At 46.3% G+C, this 25,516-nt stretch overlaps 1 protein-coding gene across 1 annotated transcript in view; it reads right to left on the bottom strand.

The window, feature by feature from the left end:
- Positions 1-25,516, bottom strand: part of SH3D21 (SH3 domain containing 21) — a 271,986-nt gene that overhangs the window by 159,311 nt on the left and 87,159 nt on the right. The window contains exons 4-7 of the mRNA XM_075336044.1: positions 22,105-22,217; positions 20,190-20,280; positions 15,597-15,679; positions 14,325-14,364 (exon numbers count right to left, since the gene is read on the bottom strand). Of these exons, the coding sequence (XP_075192159.1) occupies positions 14,325-14,364; positions 15,597-15,679; positions 20,190-20,280; positions 22,105-22,217 (327 nt within the window). The remainder of the gene's footprint in view (positions 1-14,324; positions 14,365-15,596; positions 15,680-20,189; positions 20,281-22,104; positions 22,218-25,516) is intronic.

Below are 25,516 nucleotides of genomic sequence, written 5' to 3'. Positions count from 1 at the left end.
GGCCAATACGCCATCCGTTTTCGCACTTTGGCTTCAGAACTCGGGTGGAATAATGAGGCCCTAACAGCCGCCTTCTGGGAGGGACTCTCGAGTCGCATCAAGGATGAGTTGGCGGGTCGGGACGTGCCCTCCACCCTAGATGCCCTGATTGCCCTAGCAACTCGTGTGGACATACGTTTTCAGGAGCGCTCCAAAGAGCTATCTCGTGAGAGACGCCCGTTACGGCATTCATCTCCTCCTCAGAAGCCCTCCGTACCTCAGTCATCAACAGCTGGGAGTCCCGTCCACGAGCCCATGCAGATTGACCGAGTGCGTCAGTCTGCACAACGTAGAGCAGAGCGGCTTGCCCAGGGTCTCTGCTTTTACTGCGGTGAGGGCACACACCTCCTCCGTTCCTGTCCGGAAAGGCCGGGAAACTCCAAAGCCTAGGGTTGGTAGGAGAGGCCACCCTAGGTGCTGGGACTCTCTCTGATCCGGTCACATGGACCGTGCAAGTGACAACGGGAGAGACGCGGTTCACGGCTGAGGCCTATCTTGATTCCGGGGCAGCAGGCAATTTCATCCAGCAAGCCACCGTGGACAAATACCAGGTGCCTGTTATCCCACTCAACAAGCCCCTGGTGATTGCCTCTGTGGATGGGAGACCCCTTTCTGACACCATCTCCTGGACCACCAGGCCGGTTGAACTGCGCATCGGTGCTCTTCACACCGAGAACATCGCCTTCTACGTCCTTCCGCACATGTCCCATCAGATCCTGCTGGGCCTTCCATGGTTACGGACTCACGAACCATCAGTCAGCTGGGGCACTGGCGAAATCACCCGCTGGGGTGCTTCGTGTCATGAGAGATGCCTAAAATCCACACAACCCATCCGACGACCTCCGGTTCCTGAGAACCTACCGGGGCTGCCCTCGGCTTATTGGTCCTTTGCTGATGTCTTTGATAAAAAAGAATCCGAGGTACTGCCGCCACATCGCCCCTACGATTGTGCCATCGACCTGCTCCCTGGAACAACGCCACCACGAGGACGGATATATCCTTTATCTCCAGCCGAAACAAGGGCTATGTCGACTTACATCTCAGAGAGCCTGGCTAGGGGATTCATTCGGAGATCCTCCTCTCCTGCTGGAGCAGGTTTCTTCTTTGTCAAGAAAAAAGAGGGCGATTTACGTCCCTGCATCGACTACCGGGGTCTGAATCAGATCACTGTTAAGAACAAGTACCCTCTGCCGCTCATCCCCGAATTGTTTGACCGGCTTAGAGGAGCTCGTCTGTTCACCAAGCTGGATCTTCGGGGTGCTTACAATCTGGTGCGCATCCGCTCTGGTGACGAATGGAAGACCGCGTTTAATACGCGCGATGGACATTATGAGTACTGCGTGATGCCCTTCGGCCTGTGTAACGCCCCTGCCGTCTTCCAAGAACTGGTGAACGACGTGTTCCGAGACCTCCTCTACACCTGTGTGGTAGTATATCTAGATGACATCCTTGTCTTCTCTCCGGACCTCCCAACCCACAGAGAGCACGTACAGCTGGTTCTACGACGACTAAGAGAGAACCGTCTGTACGCAAAGTATGAGAAGTGTGTCTTTGAGCAGTCTTCTCTCCCCTTTCTGGGGTACATCATCTCTGAGACTGGACTGCAGATGGATCCCAAGAAGGTCTCCGCCATTCTCAACTGGCCTCCCCCTTCTGGACTGAAGGCAATCCAACGCTTCCTGGGATTCGCCAACTACTACCGCCAATTCGTCCCTCACTTCTCTGCTCTGACTGCTCCACTTTCCGCTTTGACTAAGAAAGAGGCAAATCCAAAGGACTGGTCGCCTGCGGCCGACGCCGCGTTTGGCTCTTTGAAGCGGGCTTTTGCTTCCTCGCCTGTACTTCACCGTCCGGAGTTGAACCGCCAGTTCACCTTGGAGGTGGATGCCTCCTCCTCAGGAGCCGGAGCAGTGCTCATGCAGAAGTCCTCCTCCGGGAAGATGGTGACTTGCGGATTCTTCTCCAAGGGCTTCTCAGCGCCTGAACGCAACTATACCATCGGGGACCGAGAGCTCTTGGCAGTCAAACTGGCACTGGAGGAATGGCGCTACCTCCTGGAAGGTGCAGTGTATCCCGTGATCATCTACACGGACCACAAGAACCTAGAATACCTGCGGTCCGCTCAGCGACTGAACCCACGGCAAGCCAGGTGGTCCTTATTCTTTGCCAGGTTCGACTTTCAGCTTCACTTCCGACCCGCGGACAAGAATGTACGCGCTGATGCCTTGTCCAGGTCTTTCATGCCCATGGAGCAGGAGGAAGAGACTACCCAACCCATCATCTGTCCTAGCAACATCATTCCGGTGGCCCCTGTTACCCTAGCCCAGATACCGCCCGGGAAGACCTATGTCTCCGATACCGACAGGCAAAAAGTGTTACACTGGGGTCATGCCTCAAAAACAGCCGGGCATGCTGGTCAGAAGAGAACATGGGGTGCGATTGTACGCCATTACTGGTGGCCATCCCTTCGCACGGACGTCGCTGCTTTTGTCTCTGCCTGCTCCTCCTGTGCCAGGAACAAGACGCCCAAACACTTGCCCCATGGCCGTCTTCTGCCTTTACCGATACCCTCAGTCCCGTGGCAACACATAGCAATGGACTTTATTACGGACTTGCCATTATCCTCCGGGCACACAGTCATATGGGTCGTGGTTGATCGATTCTCCAAAATGGCCCACTTCGTTCCTATGGCCGGACTGCCCTCTGCTCAGGAACTCGCGGAAGCCTATATACATCACATCTTCCGCTTGCATGGCTTTCCATCCCACATAGTGTCCGACAGAGGAACTCAGTTCACCTCCCGCTTCTGGAGGGCTCTATGCAAACATCTGGGAGTGACTCTGGACTTTTCTTCTTCTTACCATCCTCAGTCTAACGGCCAAGTGGAGAGGGTCAATCAAATCGTGACCTCATACCTACGTCACTATGTCAACGCCCATCACGACGACTGGTCCTCGCTTCTGCCTTGGGCTGAATTCTCCCATAACCACCACGTCAGTGAGTCATCCTCCGAATCTCCCTTCCATGTTGTTTATGGACTCCAGCCCGCCGTCCCATTGCCTATATCCCCTTCATCGGATGTTCCGGCTGCTGATACTGCAGTTCGTGACTTTGCTACCATTTGGGACTCTGTCAAAGCGTCCCTTGGGCGCGCTTCCCAGCGGATGAAGAAACACGCTGACAAGAGACGTCTGGATCCTCCGTGTTTCTCTCCTGGTGACCTGGTCTGGCTTGCTTCCCAGTACATCCGATTGAAGATACCTTCCTACAAGCTGGGTCCTCGCTACATCGGGCCGTTTAAGGTCCTCAGCAAGATCAATGAGGTATCCTACAAGCTACAGCTCCCGGCCACGATGAGGATACCCAACTCCTTCCACGTCTCTCTGCTCAAGCCGGTTGTCCTTGGTCCCTTCTCCGCTGCTGCCAGTCCGGCCCCTCCTCCTATTGCCGATGATGACATCTATGCGGTAAGGGATATCGTGGCCATGAAGACCGTACGAGGTCGACAGTTCTTCCTGGTGGACTGGGAAGGGTATGGTCCTGAGGATAGGTCTTGGGAGCCCAGGGAGAACGTGGGCACTCCTCTTATCCGTGCCTTCATGTCCCGGTTGCGGGGAGGGGGGCGTGGGGGGGGGGGGTACTGTCACGCTCCCCGGGTCCTCACCCCCGTTCCCCGGCTCACCTGCCACGCTCTCCGCTCCCCAGTCACCGGATTCCGTCCGTCCCAGGGCTCCGGGCCCCCGATCCCGGCGCCCGACAGCTTCCCTGGACCTGGCCGGCTCCCCTGCGTCCTCCTCGCAGCCTCCTTCCCTGGCTTCTGGCACCCGGGCGGCGCGCATGCGCATTAGGGCGCGCGCGCGGTCACTGACCCTTTCTTAAAGGGCCAGCGTCCATTAACAGGAAATGAGGTTGCACAGGTACAGGGTATATAGGGGGTCATTGTCCAAGGGGGCGGGGCCTGATCTTCGTGTTCCCTGAGCTAGGAGTCAGGTCTCTTGGTGTTTATGTGCCTGTACTCACCTATCTGTCTTTGTAGAGCCGTACCTGCCTCGCCATCCAGTCTGCCGTGTCCTGATCCCCGCACGCTGTCCGTCTGCCATCTGACAGTCCGTACCATCCCGGATCCCTGCGGTGACCCGTCATCTTGCTTCAGAGGTTCCGGACCCCGCCTGATATCACCTCGGCCTCCGAACCTGAGCTACGTCACCAAGACCACCTTCTGTGACTCCGTGGTCCCTGGGACTCCTCCGCTGCCTTCTCTTGCACGGACTGTTCTACTGCCCATCAGTGCTTCAGCTGCCGGACTCCCTACCACCATCTCAGAGAGTTCGGTCCAGTGGATCCACCTCCTGGGTCTGCCCGACCGCCCGGCCGTGACAGCATAGCGGCAGCAATGTCTGTAAGGATAGAATATGTGCTACATGCCGCTGTGGTTTATCACATCTTTGGAAAGATGACCTCAATTTCCCTAGCCATACCAAGGCCTGATTACTGCCACACCTATTCTCAATCAACAAATCACTTAAATAAGACCTGCCTGACAAAGTGAAATAGACCAAAAGATCCTCTTTAGCTAAACATCATGCCATGATGCAAAGAAATTCAGGAACAAATGAGAAACAAAGTAATTGAGATCTATCAGTCTGGAAAAGGTTACAAAGCCATTTTTAAAGCTTTGGGACTCCAATGAGAGCCATTGTCCACAAATGGTAAAAACATGGAACAGTGGTGATGCTTCCCAGTTGACCAAAATTACACCAAGAGCGCAGTGATGACTCATCAAAGAGGTCACAAAAGACCCCACAACAACATCCAAAGAACTTAAGTCTTCTCTTGCATCAGTTAAAGGTCAGTGTTCATGACTCCCTCATAAAAAAGAGACTGGGCAGAAATAGTCTACATGGCAGAGTTCCAAGATGAAAACCACTGCTGAGCAAAATGAACATAAAGGCTTGTTTCTGTTTTGTCAGAAAACATCTTGATGATCCCCAGGACTTTTGGGAGAATACTCTGTGAACTGATGAGACAAAAGTTGAACTTTTTGGATGATGTATGTCCCATTACATCTGGTGTAGAAGTAACCCAGCATTTCAGAAAAGGAATATCATACCAACAGTACAATATGGTGGTGGCAGTGCGATGGTCTGGGGCTGTTTTGCCACCTTAGGACCTGGAATACTTATTGTGGTAAATAGAACCATGAATTCTACCAAAAAATCCTGAAGAGGAATGTCCGTCCATCTGTTTGTGACCTCAAGCTGAAGCGCACTTGGCTTATGCAGCAGAAAAATTATTCAAAACACACCAAAACGTCCACCTCTGAATGTCTAAAGAAACGCAAAATTAAGCCTTTGGAGTGGCCTAGTAACAGTCCTGACCTTAATCTGTTTAAGATGCTGTAGCATGACCTTAAAAAGGTGGTTCATGCTTGGAAATCCTCCAATGTGTCTGAATCACAACAATTCTGCAAATATGAGTGGGCCAAAATTCTTTAAGAGCATTGTAAGACTCATTGCCAGATATCACAAATGCTTGATTGCAGTTATTGTCACTAAGGGTGGCCCTAATGGTGATCTGAAATATTTAAGTGTGACAAACATACAAAAGAATAAGAAATCAGGATGGAGCAAACACTTTTTCACACCACTGTACTTCATTAATTCCCAAATCCCGTATCGACAAAATTGACATCCAGATTTTTCCATCAGGTGACCAAGAGGTGAAGCAGAGTTCATCACTCTTGAGTAGGCAAGGTGGAACACATTTGTGAATGCTGCAATATAGGGCGGGCACCTTTTATGAGCTATTCTAATAAATGTATGTCCGTTAACATGCCTTATTTTTACAGTACTTAAAGGGAATCTGTCAGAAGGCTTTTCCTATGGAAGCTGAAGTTAGCAAGCTGCAAGGGTTAACACAGAAAATTCAGGGATGCCTGTCTTGTCAAGGTTTAATCTGTTGTTTATTGGCTATGTTTGTTTAAGGAGCAGGACCTTTATCATTGCTGAGCCACAATGTCAGTCCGATACCCCCCCTCCCCTGTGATTGATGCCTCACTGTTAATGTACACTCTCTATTGTGAGGCTGGTGTGGGCAGAGAAGTTCACTCAGTAATTCCAAAAATTCTGATTGTGTCAGAACGGCTGCGCACAGTAATATAAGTGATATATCGTTGGAGTCAGGATCTCTTTGCCTACATTATATTGATCTCAGATGAGGTAGCAAAAACTTGCTCACAGATTCTCTTTAAAAATATAGTTGCTATTCCTTAAAAAAAACTGCGAAAACTAAAAAGTGTAGTAAAAAAAAAATCTGTAATATAATCTAATAACATATTGTACATACACATTTCTACATTTCACAGCATAGGTGTTGAAGTAAAGATAAAAGTTATAAAGAACTAATTTTCCCTTTACAAAACAAAAAAGAATAACTGGTCTCTTAAACAGATGGAAACCATAAGCAACTCTATATTTTTGACAGATCCTTAAGTTCAATCCTTTTTAAGTTTTATAGTGGTTAAAAAACAAAAGTTTGTGTCTGATAAATGGTATATGGTGTGGTTAGCAAAAAAGTGTAGCATAAATGTCAACATATTGGTTAACATATAGTAGTTATCACTGTACATTGAGCAAATACCATCTGAAATTTCTCAAGTTCCTTTTGATGTTGAGTAAACATTGTGCAGTGGAAAACAAGCTTTTTCAAGGTCTGCAATATCAACCCATAAGTTTTCTGATATTAAAATAACACTTTTTGTGTGACCCCAGAACAGAATTTTGACTGGTTTGGCCTGGTTCTCAATCTAGTCAGCTGTACATAGAACACTGCCACAATTTGTACAACAGTAACGTTAGTGACCACAATAAAACCTACTAATGGGGTGGGGGATTTTCTACCTGGTGACCTGAAAACCATTTTTTGCAACCATTTTTAGAGCCTACAGTATTACTCGAAACAGGTACAGTATTGCTCGAAAAATTAGTGTGCTTCATATGCGCATTTTACCTGCTATTCTAAGAAATAAGTGTCCATACTAAGATATCGGGGCAATTTCTTTCAAAGTTGTCTAGTTGGATCATCCCCTTAAAAGGTACAAATGGTGACTTTTAACCCATAAGCCTGACCTTCATTGTCAGTACAAAATAAGACAATAAAGGAAGAATTTCAAAATGTATAGTGGAAAATTACCAGGATAATCATAAAAAAGACAATTTTTAAGTAACGTGTTCAGTTTTAAAGAGGAAAAAGGTTTGTATCTTGGTAATGCTATTTATTGGCCTTGGAGTAGTAGATGGTGGACCCTTACTATTCGCTGACTACTGTATGTGTTGTAACTAATTTCTGTGCTGCCTGTAACTATTGTATGTCTTAAATCATGACCTATAATGATCAAAAGACAAAGATCTGCTCAGATTTACACATGCTTGTTATATGACTTGGGTGATGCCTCCTTATCCTCAAGGAGCTTCAGTGACCATTTCTCTACAGGTCTGATCTTGTTAGAAAGTGTTATGGTAAAATTACATCAGCTCTTCTTCTATATATACACCTAACATATACACACAAGAGAGCTGGTCTCACTGCTGAAGGTTATAATGGAAAGTTGTGTCAAATCAGTGTTCCTCAGCCCCTAAAGGGAAAACAGTTTTTAGGAAACCTATCGGCCATCTATTCACAAACAAAGCAATTGTATTGTGTTATCATTCTACATTCTTAGATGATATTTGTGAGTCTTATGTAAGGCAAGTACTATAGCTACAGGTCTGCTGTTACGGTATCACAGAGCATCTCACAGATGTCTCATTGTGAGGGCAGGGGAGGACTGGTAGGCCCAGGAGGTGGATCCACTGGACCGAGCACCCCACCTGGAGGGCAGGGTACACAGTAGCTGCAGCACTAACGTGGCAGGAACGGGTGCAGGTATCAGGAAGCAAAGACAGGACCAGGTCACTAAGGTCACAGCATACTTTAAGGCAATAATAGGAAACAGGAACAAAGACCTGAGCACTTAGTTCACAAGACAAGGCATAGAAACACAAGCGATGAACAGGCGCCGTCCACATGGAGAGGCCAGTCTTATATACTCAGCACAGCCTCAGGTCATTTCCTGTTGCAGCAGTGCTGGGGCTATAAGACCAGGTGAGTGGGCGCGGCCTGGTCCTATACAGAACATTAGTCAGAATCAGACTCCTGAGACCAGGAACAGGACTCTGGGGAGCATGAGTGGGAGCGGCAGCCATGACCGGTGGACACGTTGACTAGATCAGTGGGTAAGGAGTGGTGCTGGGACACGGGGAGCGTGACAGTACCCCCCCCTTGAAGCCCCCCTCTCCGTGGCCGAGACATGAAGGCGCACCGAAGAGAGGCAGCAACGTACTTCCGGGACAACCAGGACCGGGCCTCAGGACCGCAATCCACCCAATCGACCAGGAAGGACTGCTAACCCGGGACCGTTTTCATGGCCACTATGTCCCGTATCGGGGAACCCATGTCAGTGGCAAGGGAGGCAACGGAAAGGGAAGGACAGTCAAAAGCAGGACTGGAATCTTGGACGACCGGATCGGGCGTCTCGGACTGGGTATCAGACAATGTCTCATCCTGGGCAGCCGGTGGAGTCAAAGTCTCATTTCCAGAAGATGGTGGAATCAAGGTCTCAGAGACTGGGGATGATGGAACGACACTGGATAGCGTCGTCTCTTCCTCAGGATCCTGCAGCTTGACTGAGTCAAGTGCCAGGGGCTGAGGAACAGGCTGCAAGCAGGTTTCGTGGCACAAGGGACTCCAGCGGGTAATCGCACCAGAGCGCCAACTAATAACAGGGTCATGGAGTTTCAGCCAGGGCAGGCCCAACAGGAGCTCAGGAGCCATCCTCGGGATCACATAGAAGGCGATGGTCTCTGTATGCGAAGTGCCAACCTGGAGGTTCACGGGCTCGGTGGTATACCGGACAGGTTCGTAGAGAGGTTTTCCGTCTACGGAGGCGAACCAGAGAGGCTTCTTCAGCGGGGTGACAGGGACCTAGTATTTGTCTACCGTGGCCTGGTGAATAAAGTTGCCTGCTGCCCCGGAATCGATGTGGGCCTCAGCTGAAAACCGGGTCCCCTCTGTCGTCACCCGGACAGTCTGTTTAACTGGAACCAAAGGGATTTCGGTAGCAAGGGTGGCGGTTCCCACCATCCCTTGGACCTGGGGTCTACCTGGTTTCACCGGGCAAGAACGGAGCATATGTGAACCGTCTCCACAATAGAAGCACAGGCCCCGGGCGAGCCGTTCTGCACGGCGTTGCTTGGCTTGGGTCAGACGGTCCACTTGCATGGGTTCTGGCGATAAGTCGCGGAAAGGCAGGGACGAGGGAGCGGTAGGTTTCTGTGGGGGCAAGACGTGGCAAGGTGGTCGCTTCTCCCGGACTATCTCTTTGGTACGCTCCTGAAAACGGAGGTCAATCCGGGTGGCCAGGGAAATCAAAGCGTCCAAGGTTCGTGGAACGTCACGGCCGGCTAGTTCGTCTTTGATGCGGCCAGAGAGACCTTCCCAAAAGGCCGCCGTAAAGGCCTCATTGTTCCAGCCCAGCTCAGAGGCGAGCGTGCGGAACTGTATGGCATACTGGCCGACTGTTTGGGTCCCTTGGTGTAGCCGGAGGAGCGTAGAGGTCACTGCGGTAGTTCGTCCGGGTTCGGCGAAGGTGCTCCTGAAGGCTCGCAGGAACTCCTGGATGTCGGTGGTCATCGGGTCCTCGTTTTCCCACAGGGGGTTAATCCAGGCCAGGGCTTCGCCTTCCAGGTGTGACATCAGGAACGCCACCTTGGCCTGGTCTGAGGCAAACAAGTGCGGGAGCAACTGGAAGTGCAGGGAGCACTGGTTGAGGAAACCGCGGCAGGACTTGGGATCCCCTGCATAGCGAGGCGGAGCAGCGAGGCGAAGTTGCGAGGCCGTGGAGGAAACTGGTTCGGACCTGGAGACTGGTTGCTGCGTGGACTCAGACGAGGCAGCGGTCTGCAGCATATATAACCGGTGGTCCACGGACGCCAGGAATTTCAGCATCCGGTTCAGGGTTTCACGCTGTTGTGCCAGCTCCTGGCACAGCTCAGCCAGCTCTGATGTTTGCGTCTCAGCGGGATCCATGGCCTGTGCTCCAGCGGAATCCATGGCCTGTTCATACTGTGAGGGCCGGGGAGGACTGGTAGGCCCAGGAGGTGGATCCACTGGACCGGGCAACCCACCCGGAGGGCAGGGTACACGGTAGCTGAAGCACTAACGTGGCAGGAACGGGTGCAGGTATCAGGAAGCAAAGACAGGACCAGGTCACTAAGGTCACAGCGTACTTTAAGGCAGTAATAGGAAACAGGAACAAAGACCTGAGCACTTAGTTCACAAGACAAGGCATAGAAACACAAGCGATGAACAGCCGCCGCCCACATGGAGAGGCCAGTCTTATATACTGAGCACAGCCTCAGGTCATTTCCTGTTGCAGCAGTGCTGGGGCTATAAGACCAGGTGAGTGGGCGCGGCCCGGTCCTATACAGAACATTAGTCAGAATCAGACGCCTGAGACCAGGAACAGGACTCTGGGGAGCATGAGCAGGAGCGGCAGCCATGACCGGTGGACACGTGGACTGGATCAGTGGGTAAGGAGTGGTGCTGGGACACAGGGAGCGTGACACTCATTAAGCTGACATGATCTTCCATTATTACATCATAGTGTAATAAAGCAATTACAGCCGAATTTAATTACCTTTCATTTGCTAGGTACCTCATTAGGACAAGTTTCTTTTAGAATATTGGCCCTGTCGTTTTAGGCCAAGTGAACAGTTGAATACCCTTTGCTGTCAACCACTGTTTGCAGACTTAAATATAAAGAATGCTAATGAAAAATTATTGGGAACATATCCCTGATGGAAGGTGGCAGTTCCTTTTTTTCCATGTTATTATAACTAGGAATTTATTAAACCAAAAACCAATTTCAGTTATATAAAGATTAGAGGATCACTTGAAAACCAGAAAATACTCTCTAAAACATCACTTTTATTAATACTGTTAAAATACTAAAATAGTACTGAATTCTGGAATAATATCCAGAAGTAAGAATATCAACAAGTCGTGCTTAGTGATAACTAGAACAGGTCTTGAGGGGGGACAGGGGACAGGGGGTGTACACCGCCTACTATGTTGAATTATAATGTTGATAATTATGAGGATAAGGTAGTGGGTCTAGTAGTCCCTGATGTTCTTCCCTACCTAACCACGGAGGTCAAAAACACCTTAATTTTCTGGGTGCCCCCCGTTCCTCGGCGGCTAGCCCTATCTGCCCCTGAACCTGCTCCTGACCTTAACCCACCACCAAGTGAATTGTGCAGTGGTGCATAACAGTCATGTGTCATAGATCATGTCCAATTACGAAATTGAACCCAAATCTCATATACAATGAAAGATTCCAAATCACAGTTTTACAAATTACCTATGTGGCTACAAACTGGGATGATACATGAAATTAAGGGTCTAGGCAGGGATGATGGACGTATGGTCCTAGTATTTATCCTGCCAGGACTAACTTGATCCCAGCCCAATCTCATATGCAAATGAAATATTTCAATCACAGTTTTACAAATTACCTATATGGCTACAAAACTGGGATGATACATGAAATTAAGGGTCTAGGAAAAAGATGATAGACCTGTGGTCCCAGCCCAATCTCATATGCATATATCCTGTCCCCTGTCCCCCCTCAAGACCTGTTCTAGTTATCACTAAGCACGACTTGTTGATATTCTGGTTTCTGGATATTATTCCAGAATTCAGTACTATTTTAGTATTTTAACAGTATTAATAAAAGTGATGTTTTAGGAATTTATTAAGCCTTGCGGAGTTTCATAATCCAGTCCTGAACCAAAAGCACACGGATTCCCCTCTTTTCTTTGGGTTGCCTTTGTGCTTTTATGCAGTCATGATGGACTTTTTTCTTCCTACTTTAACCCCTTCACCCCAGTGTGATTTTTCATTTTTGTTTTCATTTTTTCCTCCCCTGCTTCCAACAGCCATAATATTTTTACTTTTCCATCAATATGGTCATATCAAGGCTTGTTTTTGGCATGACGAGTTGTACTTTTGAATAACACTATTCTGCCCCATATTATACTTGAAAACAGGGAAAAAATTCCAAGTGCAGTGAAATTACTAAAAAAGGGAATTGCACATTTGTTTTTGTTTTGTTTTTTTTATTTACCATTTTTACTATTTGGTAAAATTGACTTGGTATTATGATTCTCCTGGTCAGTATGAGTTTGTAGATAACAAACATGCATAGTTTTGCTTTTATCTGAGTGGTGAAGAAAAATTCAGAAGTTTGTAAAAAAAAAAAAATGGCTCTTGGCCCCATTTTCCGAGACCATTCTCATTTTTGAGATTTATGACTCAGTGACAGCTTATTTTTTCCGTCTTGAGCTGACTTTTTTCACTATACCATTTTTGGATAGATGCGGTGTGTTCTTTTTTCTTGCTATGCCTTTTACCGATTAGATTAATTGATCGGACATTCCTGAATGCGGTGTTTTTTTTATTATTGTTTTATTTTTAATGGAGCAAAAGGAGGGTGCTTTGAACTTTTAGGTTTTGGAGTTTTTTCCATTTTTTTACATTTTTTAATGATTTTATTAGTCCTCCTAGGGAACTTTATGCCTGTACTGTTTGATTGCTCCTCCTGATCAGAGTCATGCTATGTTCTTGTGAGTGTCAGTGCTCTGCCGACATTCACAGGAAGTGAGTCATAACAGCGACAGAGGTCATCATCTGACCCCAAGCTGTCATGGCAACATATTGGCTCCCCATGATCACATCACGGGGCCGCCAATGAAAGAGGGGAACAGCGATATCCCGCCGGAGTGCCTTATATCGCGTTGTCAGAGTTTGACAGCACAAGTTAAGGGGTTAAAAGGTGCCGGTGGATCGGAAATCCACCCACGCCTGTTAGCTACACCTGTCTGTTGATCAGATCCACAGACATGTGCAGGGAATAATGCGGGATTGCCGCACGAGCCCGCATTAAAGGGACAGAGACAGCCAAGAATGTTTATATACGTCCTTGGTCGTGAAGGGTTTACGTCTCAAATAGTGTTTTTCTGTCACTACTAATCAACATTTGAGAAAATTCTCTGCATCTTGGCCCATTTCGATGAGTTAGAGGCACTGTGTTGCTGGTATAATTTTAACATCTTTGCATCTGCCTGCATGCCCTTCAGTTAGCAAGGGGGGGTGGAGGGTATTACACCGTACACATTGACTGGAGAGTTATAAATAAATTGTATGTATTTCAGATAATTAATACCCTAACTTACGATGTGAACTGCTTCATAAATTAAAATAAAAAATTAGATCATCTTCAAAGGGAATCGGTCAGGTGATTTTTTTAGTACAATGCTAATGTTATCTTTATTAAATAGGGCTTAAGCAGCTCTAACATGATCAGTAAGTTTTATTGCTGGAGCTTCTGCTGTTATCTTGTTGTAAGCTCTGGAGAATTCAGTGTGACTAGTGAAGCATATGTAAATACAAACTGCATATGCCCTGCTTTTCCTTCCCATCTCTCAGTGATAGCATCAGTGTAAATCTGAACTGAATTTGCACTGCTGTCCCCACCCATACTCCCTCCCACCTCTCAGCAGAGAAGCACTGGGAGGTGGGTGGAGGGAGCAGTGCATATGCAAATTTTAATTACATACACATGACTAGCAGTCACAAGACACTAAATTCTCAAGAGTGTACAGCAAGATAACAGAAGAAACTACAGCAATAAAAGTTACTGATCCCAAAAGGTCTGTATAAGCCCTATTTAAAGATAACATTAGTATTGTACTACAAAATCACCTGAGAGATTCTCTTTAATGGGCTCCCTACTGGACATCCCATTATGAAGAACATAAGGGGACATTCATAGATTATGTCCAGTAGTGAACAACTGTGAAATAAAATGTATAATAAACCAACTTAAAAAAAAGATAAGTGTGTGTGTGTGTGTGTATATATATATGTATATATATATATATATATATATATATATATATATATATACTGCTCAAAAAAATAAAGGGAACACTTAAAGGATTGTGTATTTTGGTGTTCCCTTTATTTTTTTGAGCAGTATATATATATATATATATATATATATATATGCACTGTATACAGTATGAGTCTTTGTTCTGGCCATAAGAAGAGACAATGTTCATCAAATATGTTCCTCAATTTCCATGTGTTCATTGTCTTTGCCATAATTTTTTTTAGAGACTGTTTACCTTTTATTTTGTTCACTGCAGCCTTTTCATCTTGTTTCACCTAAATAGAGAAAACATAGGGATAGATTAATTGGTAGATGGAGGATATAGGAACTAAATGCATCTTATATTTTTTTGTATAATATATATTATAAATTAGAATTTAACTTAAGGCCACTTCACACATAACAAGATCGCTAACGACATTGTTGCTACGTCACAGTTTCTGTGACGAAACAACGACTTCACCAGCGATCTCGTTATGTTTGATGCGTACCAACAATCCGCCAACTGCTGTGAGATCGTTGGCCATTGCTGAATGTCCTGGGACATTTTTTGCTCCTTGGAGTCCTGCTGGGCAAGATGGATTTGTATGTTTGACACCTACCAACGATCTCGTTAACGACCTAGATGAGAACTTAAAGCGTGACATGTAGGCATGTAGTTGCATCACCTTTTCCGCGCCCCCTCTGCACTAATTGGTTGGCGCTGAGAACAGTAAGCAAACACTCGGGAACGAAGGAGGGATGAATCCGGGTGCAGATGCAGCTTCGATCCGAAAAGCAAGCAAGCAACCGGGAACAAAGTACGAATGAATCCAGGTGGAGTCGCAGGTTCTATCCTCAAAGCAAGACTCAAAAAGGGACAAAGGATGAAGCGATACAAAGTTGCCTTCTAGGCTGACTGCCTAATCAGAACGCAATATTGGGCACCAATCAGAGCGGAGGGGTGTGGAAAAGGCGACGCATATGCACACCTACGTGGCTTACAGAGGCAAACACTATGCCGCTACTCGAGGTCGGAAGTGTTACATAGCTGCTGTGTGACAAGGTCCCAACGACCAACGAGATCGTTATACAGGTCGCTGCATCATTACTAAAGTCGTTGGGAAAATGACTGTGTGACATCTCACCAACGATCTCACCAACGATTTAACAACGATCCGGAAACTGTGACGTAGTAACGATCTCGTTAACGATCTTGTTATGTGTGACTAGACCTTTAGTCTTTGTTTAGTAATACAGTTGTGCAGGGCTTGGGTCCTAGGTTCAAATCCCCCCAAGGACAACATCTGCGAAGAGTTTGTATGTTCTCGCCATATTTGCATGGGTTTCCTCCCACACCCCAAAGACATACTGATGGGGAATTTAGATTATGAGCCCCATTGAGGACAGTGCTACTGATGAATGTAAAGCGCTGCGGAATATGGTATGACTATATAAAGTTTATTATTAATGTAATCTGTCTGAGAATCAGTATGCAAAGCTACAATCACAAGCTTCAGCCTCTTACCGTGCTGTCTCCAGTAGGAGTAAAGTTTATTTCCATCATTTTCGGTCTTTGCTTATTGTTTTTCTTTAAATTGACTGCCTTATCTACAGAACAAATGGAAAACACACAGTAAACTACTCAGTTTCAAAATAAATATGTGCAAACATTATCCCCTTAAGGGCAGAGCCAAATTTGGCCGAAATGAACAAATATCTTTCTTCATTTTTCATCACTGAGGTCAAGGAACCTTATTTTTTTTTACTTTTCTTCTCATTAATGCAGCTGTATGGCAGATTGGTTTTACACGGGATGACATGTATTTATCACCATGTTTGAGTATATGCAACCTATTATCTAGCTTTTGTTAACTCTTTAAGGGAAGAAATAGAAAAGACAGCAATTTTTTTTTAATTTACATTTTACGCTATCCATTTGATGCAGAAATAAAGCGCAATCTTTATTCTGCAGGTCAGTATGAGTTAGGGGCACTATGCACACTGCGACATCGCAGGTGCGATGTCGGTGGGATCAAATTGAAAGTGACGCACATCCGGCATCGCATGCGACATCGCAGTGTGTAAAGCCTGGATGATACGATTAATGAGCGCAAAAGCGTCGTAATCGTATCATCGCTGCAGCGTCGGCGTAATCCATAATTACGCTGACGCAATGGTCCGATGTTGTTCCTCGCTCTTGCGGCAGGACACATCGCTGTGTGTGAAGCCGCAGGAGCGAGGAACATCTCCTACCGGCGTCACTGCGGCTTCCGTAGGATATGCGGAAGGAAGGAGGTGGGCAGGATGTTTACATCCTGCTCATCTCCGCCCCTCCGCTCCGATTGGCCGCCTGCCGTGTGACGTCGCAGTGACGCCGCACGACCCGCCCCCTTAACAAGGAGGCGGGTCGCCGGCCACAGGGACGTCGCACGGCAGGTGAGTGTGTGTGAAGCTGGCGTAGCGATAACTTTCGCTACGCCAGCTATCACCACATATCGCTGCTGCGACGGGGGCGGGGACTATCGCACTCGGCATCGCAGCATCGGCCTGCGATGTCGTAGTGTGCAAAGCCCGCCTAAGACTGAGCCAACATAGCAACTTAGGCTGCGAAGTCATATGGCCAAAGATTGCTAGGTGTTGCTGCTACATCACAACGTAATAAAAATCAATAGGGTTGTATTGCAATCCCAAAGGAACTGTGGCTTAGAGAAGCAAGTCACAAATAATTGTATACCATTGGCACCATGATACGGCAGTCACACCTAGCAATCTTTGTCTGCGCAACTTGTGTCATAGCCAAAGTTGCCATGTAGACCCACCCATAAGTGATACCAAATATGTACAGTGAGGAAAATAAATATTTGATGCACTGCCAATTTTGCAGGTTTTCCCACCTACAAAGAATGGAGAGGTCTGTAATTTTTATCGTAGGCATCCTTCTACTGTGACAGACAGAATCCTCAAAAAATACAGAAAATCACATTTTATGATTTTTAAATAATTTTCATTTTATTACATGAAATAAGTATTTGATCACCTACCAACCAGCATGAATTCTGTTTCTCACAGACCTGTTTCTTTAAGAAGCTCCTACTCTGCACTCATTACCTGTATTAATTGCACCTGTTTGATCTTGTTACCTGTATAAAAGACACCTGTCCACACACTCAATCATACTCCAACATCTTCACCATGGTCAAGACCAAAGAGCTGTCTAAGAACACCAGGGACAAAATTGTAGACTTGCACAAATCTGGGATGGGCTACACGACAATATGAAAGAAGCTTAGTGAGAAGGCAACAACTGTTGGTGCAATTATTAGAAAATGGAAGAAACACATAGTGACTGTCAATCTTACTCGGTCTGGGGTTCCATGCAAGATCACGCTTTGTGGGGTAAAGATTAGTGATTGACGAACTAGCAGATATCTAGGATTGGTAGGATTGGCGGGACTAAAGGCCGCCTTACACGCTGCGATATCGGTACCGATATCGCTAGCGTGGGTACCCGCCCCCATCTGTTGTGCGACACGGGAAAATCGCTGCCCGTGCCGCACAACATCGCCCAGACCCGTCACACTACTTACCTGCCCGGCGACATTGCTGTGACCGGCAATCAGCCTCCTTTCTAAGGGGGCGGTTCGTTCAGCGTCACAGCGACGTCACAGCTGCGTCACTGAACCGCCGCCCAATAGAAGCGGAGGGGCGGAGATGAGCGGGACATAACATCCCACCACCTCCTTCCTTCCGCATAGCGGCCGGGAAGCAGGTAAGGAGAGGTTCCTCGTTCCTGCGGTGTCACACGGAGCGATGTGTGCTGCCGCAGGAATGAGGAACAACCTCGTTACTGCTGCAGTAACGATTTTTGAGAATGGACCCCCATGTCACCGATGAGCGATTTTGCACGTTTTTGCAACGATGCAAAATCGCTCATAGGTGTCACACGCAACGGCATCGCTAATGCGGCCGGATGTGTGTCACCAATTCCGTGACCACAATGAGTTCACATTAGCGATGTCGTAGCGTGTAAAGCCCCCTTAACCGGACTTAAAGGAAAAATCATCTCCAGCCTAAAATTGATCCCGGATATCTGGCCGGTATATCGTATATGGGGCTACAGCCTGTAGCCATATGCTTTATCTGTGCTGGGTATCATAATACGGGGTCTCCTACACCCATTTTTTCATTCACTTAATTGTACACCACGCCACGATAGATCTGGAGACAGGATCTGTGATCGCAAGCAGTCAGACGCTGTCACAAAGGTTGAGGACGCGTCTGATTGCAACCAGTCACAGAAGCCAGGACTGTCGGTGGGTGGGGGAAGCAGTGAATATGGATGAGCAATAATGAAAGGTTCTGGAAGAAGAGTGAGCGGCCTGGAAGCAGGTACAGCCACACTGTAGACTTGGTAAGTATAGCATGTTTGCTTTATTTTTTATTTTTCCTTTTTTTTTTATTTTCCTAATTCCTGGTCCCCAATCATCAGCCGGAGTTCCATGAGAGCACTAGGCCCTGGATTGGTACTAAGATACTTTTGAAACCGCACGGATCTGGTCATTACAGTCGAGGTCCGCCCATCACTAGTAAGGATGATTCTGAGAAAGGTCCGGAATCAGCTCAAAATTACATGGGAGGACCTGGTCAATGACCTGAAGAGAGCTAGGACCACAGTCTAAAAGACTACAGTTAGTAATACACTATGCCATCATAGATAAAAATTCTGCAGGACTCGCAAGGTCCCCCTGCTCACAACAGCACATGTCCAGGTCCGTTAGAAGTTCACCAAAGATGATACAGAGGAGGCAAGCGGTCAGATTAGCTCTCCTTATATAGCCATGTCTCTTAACTCAGGTGCATGACATTAGGAAAAAAATATCGTTATATCAGGAGAACTATACTACATTTCTAAAAGTCAGTATTTGGTAATATTATTATTACACCTACTACATATTGGAATAGGATCTTCGAGATGGGATAACCCTTTAAGAATACCTGCACATGTAAAACACATGCTGCAGATTTCTCGCACCAAAATACCAATTGATAGTTGTTGAATTTGTTGTGGATTTGCTACAAAGATGAAATCCACAATGAAAATCCAGTTTTTACATTTTGGAGACATAATGTGTAATCAGCTTTTTTCCAGCAGTGGTAGAAGCAGAAAGACATACATTTATCATCAAGAGTATTTTATGTAGGCTATAGATATACTGATTTCTGTATAGTAAAAAAAAAATCTACATGAATATTGTGTGAAGAAAAAAAAATAATTAAAAATACATGAGATTCAAAACAATTTCTTACCCTAAATAAAAACTGTGGGTAAAGGGGGTTGTCCACTACTAGGACAACCCCTTTTGATTCCACATGTTTGCCTTTTAGAAGCCTATATTCACCTCTGTCACTGGCACGGTGCCAGCGGTGACGTGATGGTGACATTGTGACGTCACGCAAGCCCCACGTCCAATCAGCACCAACCTCTGTGGCTGCGGTTCACTTCCTGTTGATTGCACCTGTGTCTGAAGGTGGAGAGACAGAAGCTGGTGCTGATTGGATGTGATGACACAATGTCACGTGAGACTCGGAACTGCGAACCCCAACACCGCTAGAAATGTGCCGGCCATAGAGATGAGTATAGGTTTTTTTATTTTACCAGGAGGGATCAGAAGGGGTTGTCCTAGTAGTGAACAATCCCTTTAAGTAAGCCTAAAGCCTAGAGAAGTTTTACTCTACGGCAATATAATTATCAATACTTTTATATTATCATACTCTGTGTTAATCATCATTTGAACTATTTATTTATAAGTAGTGATGAGTGAGCACTACTATGCTCAGGAGTTTGGTTCTTGAAACAAGCAGGTCAGACGCACAGATGGGCTCAACTCCCGTAACTAGCATAACGGAAGTCAGTAGGAAACTTAAGCACTTTTCTGGAAGATCTTGCATAAAAATGCTTGCGTTTCCCATGGACTTCCATTGTACTTGGTATTCGAGTAAAAACCCACCTGAGCATCCAACTGCTTGTTACGTGTACCGATAACCTGAGCATGATAATGCTCGCTCATCACTAGTTATAATCGTACACAGTTATTTTGTTGTTTTATGTCAGCCATACCTGGAGGAGGCTCAGAAATTTCTTGCACGAAGTTGGATGGAAAGGCTCCAACCAAATCTCCCTTCTTGCCCAGCCACCAACCATCTTCAATCTAAAGAAGACCAGCATAATATTTATTCCAAAAGTGATTTACAGTCAAATATAAATGCAGCATAGCAGCTGGAATTAAGCCGTCCATACACATTAGATAGAAATTGCATGATCAACCAACGATCAAATCATTGTCTGTTGAATCGTTACAATAATTCTAAATGGTCATACATGTTCAATAACACAAAGAGAAGGACAAAAATTATTTCACTGTGATTATTGTTCCATGGAATGAATGTTTGTAAACTGGCTATCCGGACATATATAGTCAAACACTAGCGACCATTGGTCAAAACTTTTAAACACAGACAACTTCTTCTCAAGCACTGACTGTTGGTCATCAGTTGGCTAAAACCATCTACTTCCCTTTACTGAACTAACTTTTTTGAACAACATTACACCAATGTGTTTAGACACTTACATGAAAATTGATGGGATCTAGCAAAGCTTATCTCTGGTGTCTTCACGTGGAATTGTCAGAAGCACTTAAGAAATAAGAGTTTGTTTTTGACATTTCAACTATGTCAAGTCTATAATTTCCTGTATTTTGTACCGTGCAATTTGGATGTTGTTTTTTTAATTATCTCTCTATTATTATCTCTGTCATCTTCCTGTAATTGGAGTGCATGCCACTGATACATAATTTGTGGCATAGTCAGAAAGTTTCCTACATTCATTAGAAAATCTTTTATATGTTTCATACTGTACATTCTAAAGGTTGCTTTACATGCTGCGACATCGCTACCGATATATCGTCGGGGTCACGTCGTTAGTGACGCACATCTGGCGCCGGTAGCGACATCGCAGTGTGTGACACCAAGGAGCAATGATCAACGATCGCAAAATCGTTCAAAAACGGTGATCGTTGACACATCGCTCCTTTCCTTAATATCGTTGCTGCCACAGATACGATGTTGTTTTTCGTTCCTGTGGCAGCACACATCGCTATGTGTGACACCGCAGGAACGAAAAGCATCTCCTTACCTGCGTCCACCGGCAATGCGGAAGGAAGGAGGTGGGCGGGACGTTACGTCCCGCTCATCTCCGCCCCTCCGCTTCTATTGGCTGGTCGCTTAGTGATGCCACTGTGACGTCTCTGTGACGCCGAACAAAACTCCCCCTTGAAGGAGGGATTGTTCGGTGGTCACAGCGACATAGCTGCAAAGGTATGTGCGTGTGACGCTGCCGTAGCGATAATGTTCGCTACGGCAGCGATCACCAAATGTCGCATGTACGACGGGGCGGGTGCTATCGCGCTCGACATTGCTAGCAATTGTTAGCGATGTCGCAGCGTGTAAAGCACCCTTTAGGCTATGTTCACATGTTGCTTTTTTCTGCAGGAAATCTCTCTGGGCAGTAAAGAAGTTGCTTCCAGAAAACAGGCTTTGGTGTGTTTTTAGTGCAGATTATGTGTCATTTTATTTAATAGTTAGCTTCTTTCACCAAAAAAGCAGCAAAAATGCATAAAAACACATGGTTGATGTTTTTTGCAGTGTTATCATTGCCTACTATAGAAATAAAATGCTGCAAAAACATTGCAATAATTCTAAAAGAACTGACATGCTGCAGTTTTCAAAAACTCAGCAGGTTTCCAATTCAGTCAGGAAAAAGAAAAGTCATCGTGTGTATGAGATTTTGTTCATACTGTAAAAACAGCTTTTAATTTGCATAAAAAAATGCACCAAAAAAAGCTGCATGTGAACATAGCCTTAGATTGCTCTTTGAGTTCTTACAAGTGTACTTAGTGCATACAATAATCTGAGTACTTTATAGATAAAATATATATAACATGGCATAGAATTACATAACATTTTCTTGACATCACCTCCTCTAGAATTTCCAGGACTTCACCAGCGACAAGCTCCAATTCATCTTGTTTGCCTGGGCTGTATGAGTACTCAGCCCGACACCAGCGCTGTTTCTTCTTTGGGGGACAAGCTAGATATAAAATATCAGGGTGGTAAAATGTTTCTTACAAGGACTTGCCATACATTTTTGTTTCATACTTATAAAGTCTATGGGATATACAGAAACATGAAAGAGTGCTCACCTAAATCCTTTATCCCATAGACTTATATAAAGACTGACTATGCATGCACAGCCACTTTCCTGATGAGAATGGGCACAACTTACCCCTATTTTCAAACACTTATAATCAATAGCGTGAAGTAGGAATATAAGGCTGGAGTCACACTTCTGAGAGACTCGCGCAAGTCTCACATCACATCACTCGGCACGGCCGCACACTCTCCTGGACACGAGCATCTCAGCTGCATAGAAGTACATGCAGTTGACCCGCTCCTTACAGGAGAGTGTGCAGCCGTGCCAAGTGATGTGATGTGAGACTCGCACGAGTCCCTCGCAAGTGTGACTCTGGCCTTAGACAAAGGCCGTGTCCATCTTTTACAAATTAGACGACAAAAGTAAGTTCAGTACAGATCAGTTTTTTATAAAAGCTGCTGTGGTAAAATGTTACACTTTTATCAAAAATTACATATTTACTTAGTTTATTTCTATTTTCAGTTAGAGAATCTAAAGTGTAAGTAAACCCCAGTAAGATTGAGAATTTAAGCTTTTCACCTCAGTATTTTCAAGCTAAAACAGGAGTGGAATAATCAGACGAAAAGTACACTGATGAGCAAAAGGGTAACAATGTTTTGAACTTTTGACTTTCATCATTTTATAGACAATCATCTTGGCTATCTCACACATATATTTGACTTGCAACTATTTAGCATATGATTAGTTCTGCAGATTTTTGTCATGTCACTGCATTGTTACTGTTTTGCTCCCTGTGGTGGAAAAATCTTTTTCTTCCGGTATACTACAAATTACAACCTGTTCTCACATTCTCTAATAGCTCAGTGTGTTATTAGGTTGATTCCCAAGCAAAAGGTCACTGGTTCAAACTGAGGATCAGCCATGAAAAAGATTTCCCAAGAATAGAGAAACGACATCCCCCATTAGACTGATATTGGTCTCTTGGCCAAGAAAATTGCTAAACTGCATCATGTAAGTTCCATATGAAATGAAGTCCATCCATTCAAAAGCCAAGGTAGATGTTCAGGCAAGATATCAGAGTCAAAAAGTTGGTTCATCACAAGGTCTAACAGTTCTGGAGTGACAAACATGAAACTGGAGGTGGCTCGTATGTTTGTAATAGTGAGCTCACAGACAGCCATGCGATGCACATTACACAAGTCTAGAATGGTGGATCAAAAAAAGGTCGCAGACCACGCGGCCGCTATATGACCTGTTGCTGCTGCCGCTGACACAGTGTCAGCGGCGGCACAGGGTCCCCCTCCCCCATCATCACGCACAGCAATGATGAAGCATAGAGCGGCCGGCACCGTTCTATCTATCATCAGCCTCCCCCTGTGCCTGCGCGGTGACGTCACTCCTGTGCGACTGCTGTGCTGAGAGCACAATACGGGAGGACGGTGACTGGAGCAGCGGGGGAACAAGGAGAGGGGAGGACAGAGCAGCGGTGGGAGGAGGAGGAGTTGAAGACAGAGCAGTGGTGGAAGGAGGAGGAGGTGAGGACAGACCAGCGGTGGAAGGAGGAAAGAGGTGAGGACACAGCAGCGGGGGAACGAAGAGAGAGGTGAGTACTTGTTGTTTTTTTTATATAAATTAGTGAGTACAAGGTGGACAGAGGCATGGGGGAGGGCTGCATTATTATACATGGAGACCTGGGGAGGCTGGCTGCATTATTATACATGGAGGCCTGGGGAGGCTGGCTGCATTATTAAACAAGGAGACCTGGGGAGGTGCCACGCCCCAGGCCCTTGGGATACCCTGTTCCGGGTGGTGGATAATGGGGATCATTGTCATAGGTGGCCATGCCCGATTCCGTGACCTGGGGGGGTGCTCAGTAACAGGGTAATTTTGTATGTCACTTGTGACGCCACTGGCGGGTTGCGGTAATAAGATGTCCCGCCGCTGCTGTGGTTTTAGGGACAGATAATATAGCAGCAAGTGTGTTCGCTCCCCCAGTAGGGGCTTAAGTCCCATGTACGTGTAATGCGCCTTGTGGTGCGCCAGTAATAGACACGACACAGTTCTTGCAGATTAACCTGTATTTACTGGATATTGCAAGTGCAGTTTTTTACGGCTGGTCAAGCGACTTTCCTTTGTCCCGGTGCTGACTTGGGACCCAGTTGAGCTCTCCGTGCACATGCGGAGCTGATGGTCCCCTTGCCTGAAGCTGTTGTGGACCTGCAGCGCTCTGCTCCTTTGTTTTTCCGGGCCCAGTATGACAGGCCTCACGGTCCCTTGTGGGGTAGGCTACTCCTCGGTGCCCTCTCCTGGGTCCTATATATGAAGCTGTGTCCCTGAGCCTATGGGTGGTGTGGTACCCTGGAAGTCACTACACACGGCTGGATCAGCAGACCTCCTGGAGCTGTCATCTACTCTGGGGTCCATTACCCCATCGTGCGTAGTACCTGGGATCTTCTGTCTACCCTCAGGCTACTACCTTCTAGTCGCCCTTTTGGGTCTCCTCACAATCCTTACACCTTTCTCACTCACTGACTCCTTTCAACTGTCACCCCTTCAACCGTCGTTTTTCCTCTGCCTACGCTGCCTAGCAACCCCTGTCACTTCCCACAAGCCACGCCCCTTCCCCAGGCTAACAGCTAAGGGATTGGTTCTCACATCTTCCCATTGTTAACCCTCTACATGCTGCGCCCAGTTCTCAGGGAATGTGTCCCTACTTGTGTGTGAGGTGTGAGTTGTCAGCAGAGGGCGTTCCAGAAAGCCTTAGGATCCTGCAGACCACTGAGGTAGCATACCCCAGGGTGCTGCAGAGGCTGGCTGCATTATTTTACATGGAGGCCTGGGGAGGCTGCCTGCATTATTATACTTGGAGGCCTGGGGAGGCTGCCTGCATTATTATACATGGAGGCCTGGGGAGGCTGCCTGCATTATTATACATGGAGGCCTAGGGAGGCCGCCTGCATTATTTTACATGGAGGCCTGGGGAGATTGGCTGCTTTATTATACATGGAGGCCTGGGGGGCTGCATTATTATACATGGAGGCCTGGGGACTGCATTATATATGGAGGTCTATGGGGCTGCATAATAAAAATGAAGAACACCTTATACATGGACTATAGGGGTGTATTATACATGGAGGTCTATGGGGATGCATTATACAACATGAAGGACACCTTATACATGGAATATAGGGGTGCATTATACATGTAGGAGTATATGGAGTCCTATGTGGTGCAGT

This window comes from Anomaloglossus baeobatrachus, chromosome 2 (genome assembly GCF_048569485.1).
Source record: "Anomaloglossus baeobatrachus isolate aAnoBae1 chromosome 2, aAnoBae1.hap1, whole genome shotgun sequence".
Classification (NCBI taxonomy): Eukaryota; Metazoa; Chordata; class Amphibia; order Anura; family Aromobatidae; genus Anomaloglossus; species Anomaloglossus baeobatrachus.
The sequence above is the reverse complement of the archived record's forward strand: the minus strand, read 5'-3'. Positions and strand labels throughout refer to the sequence as shown.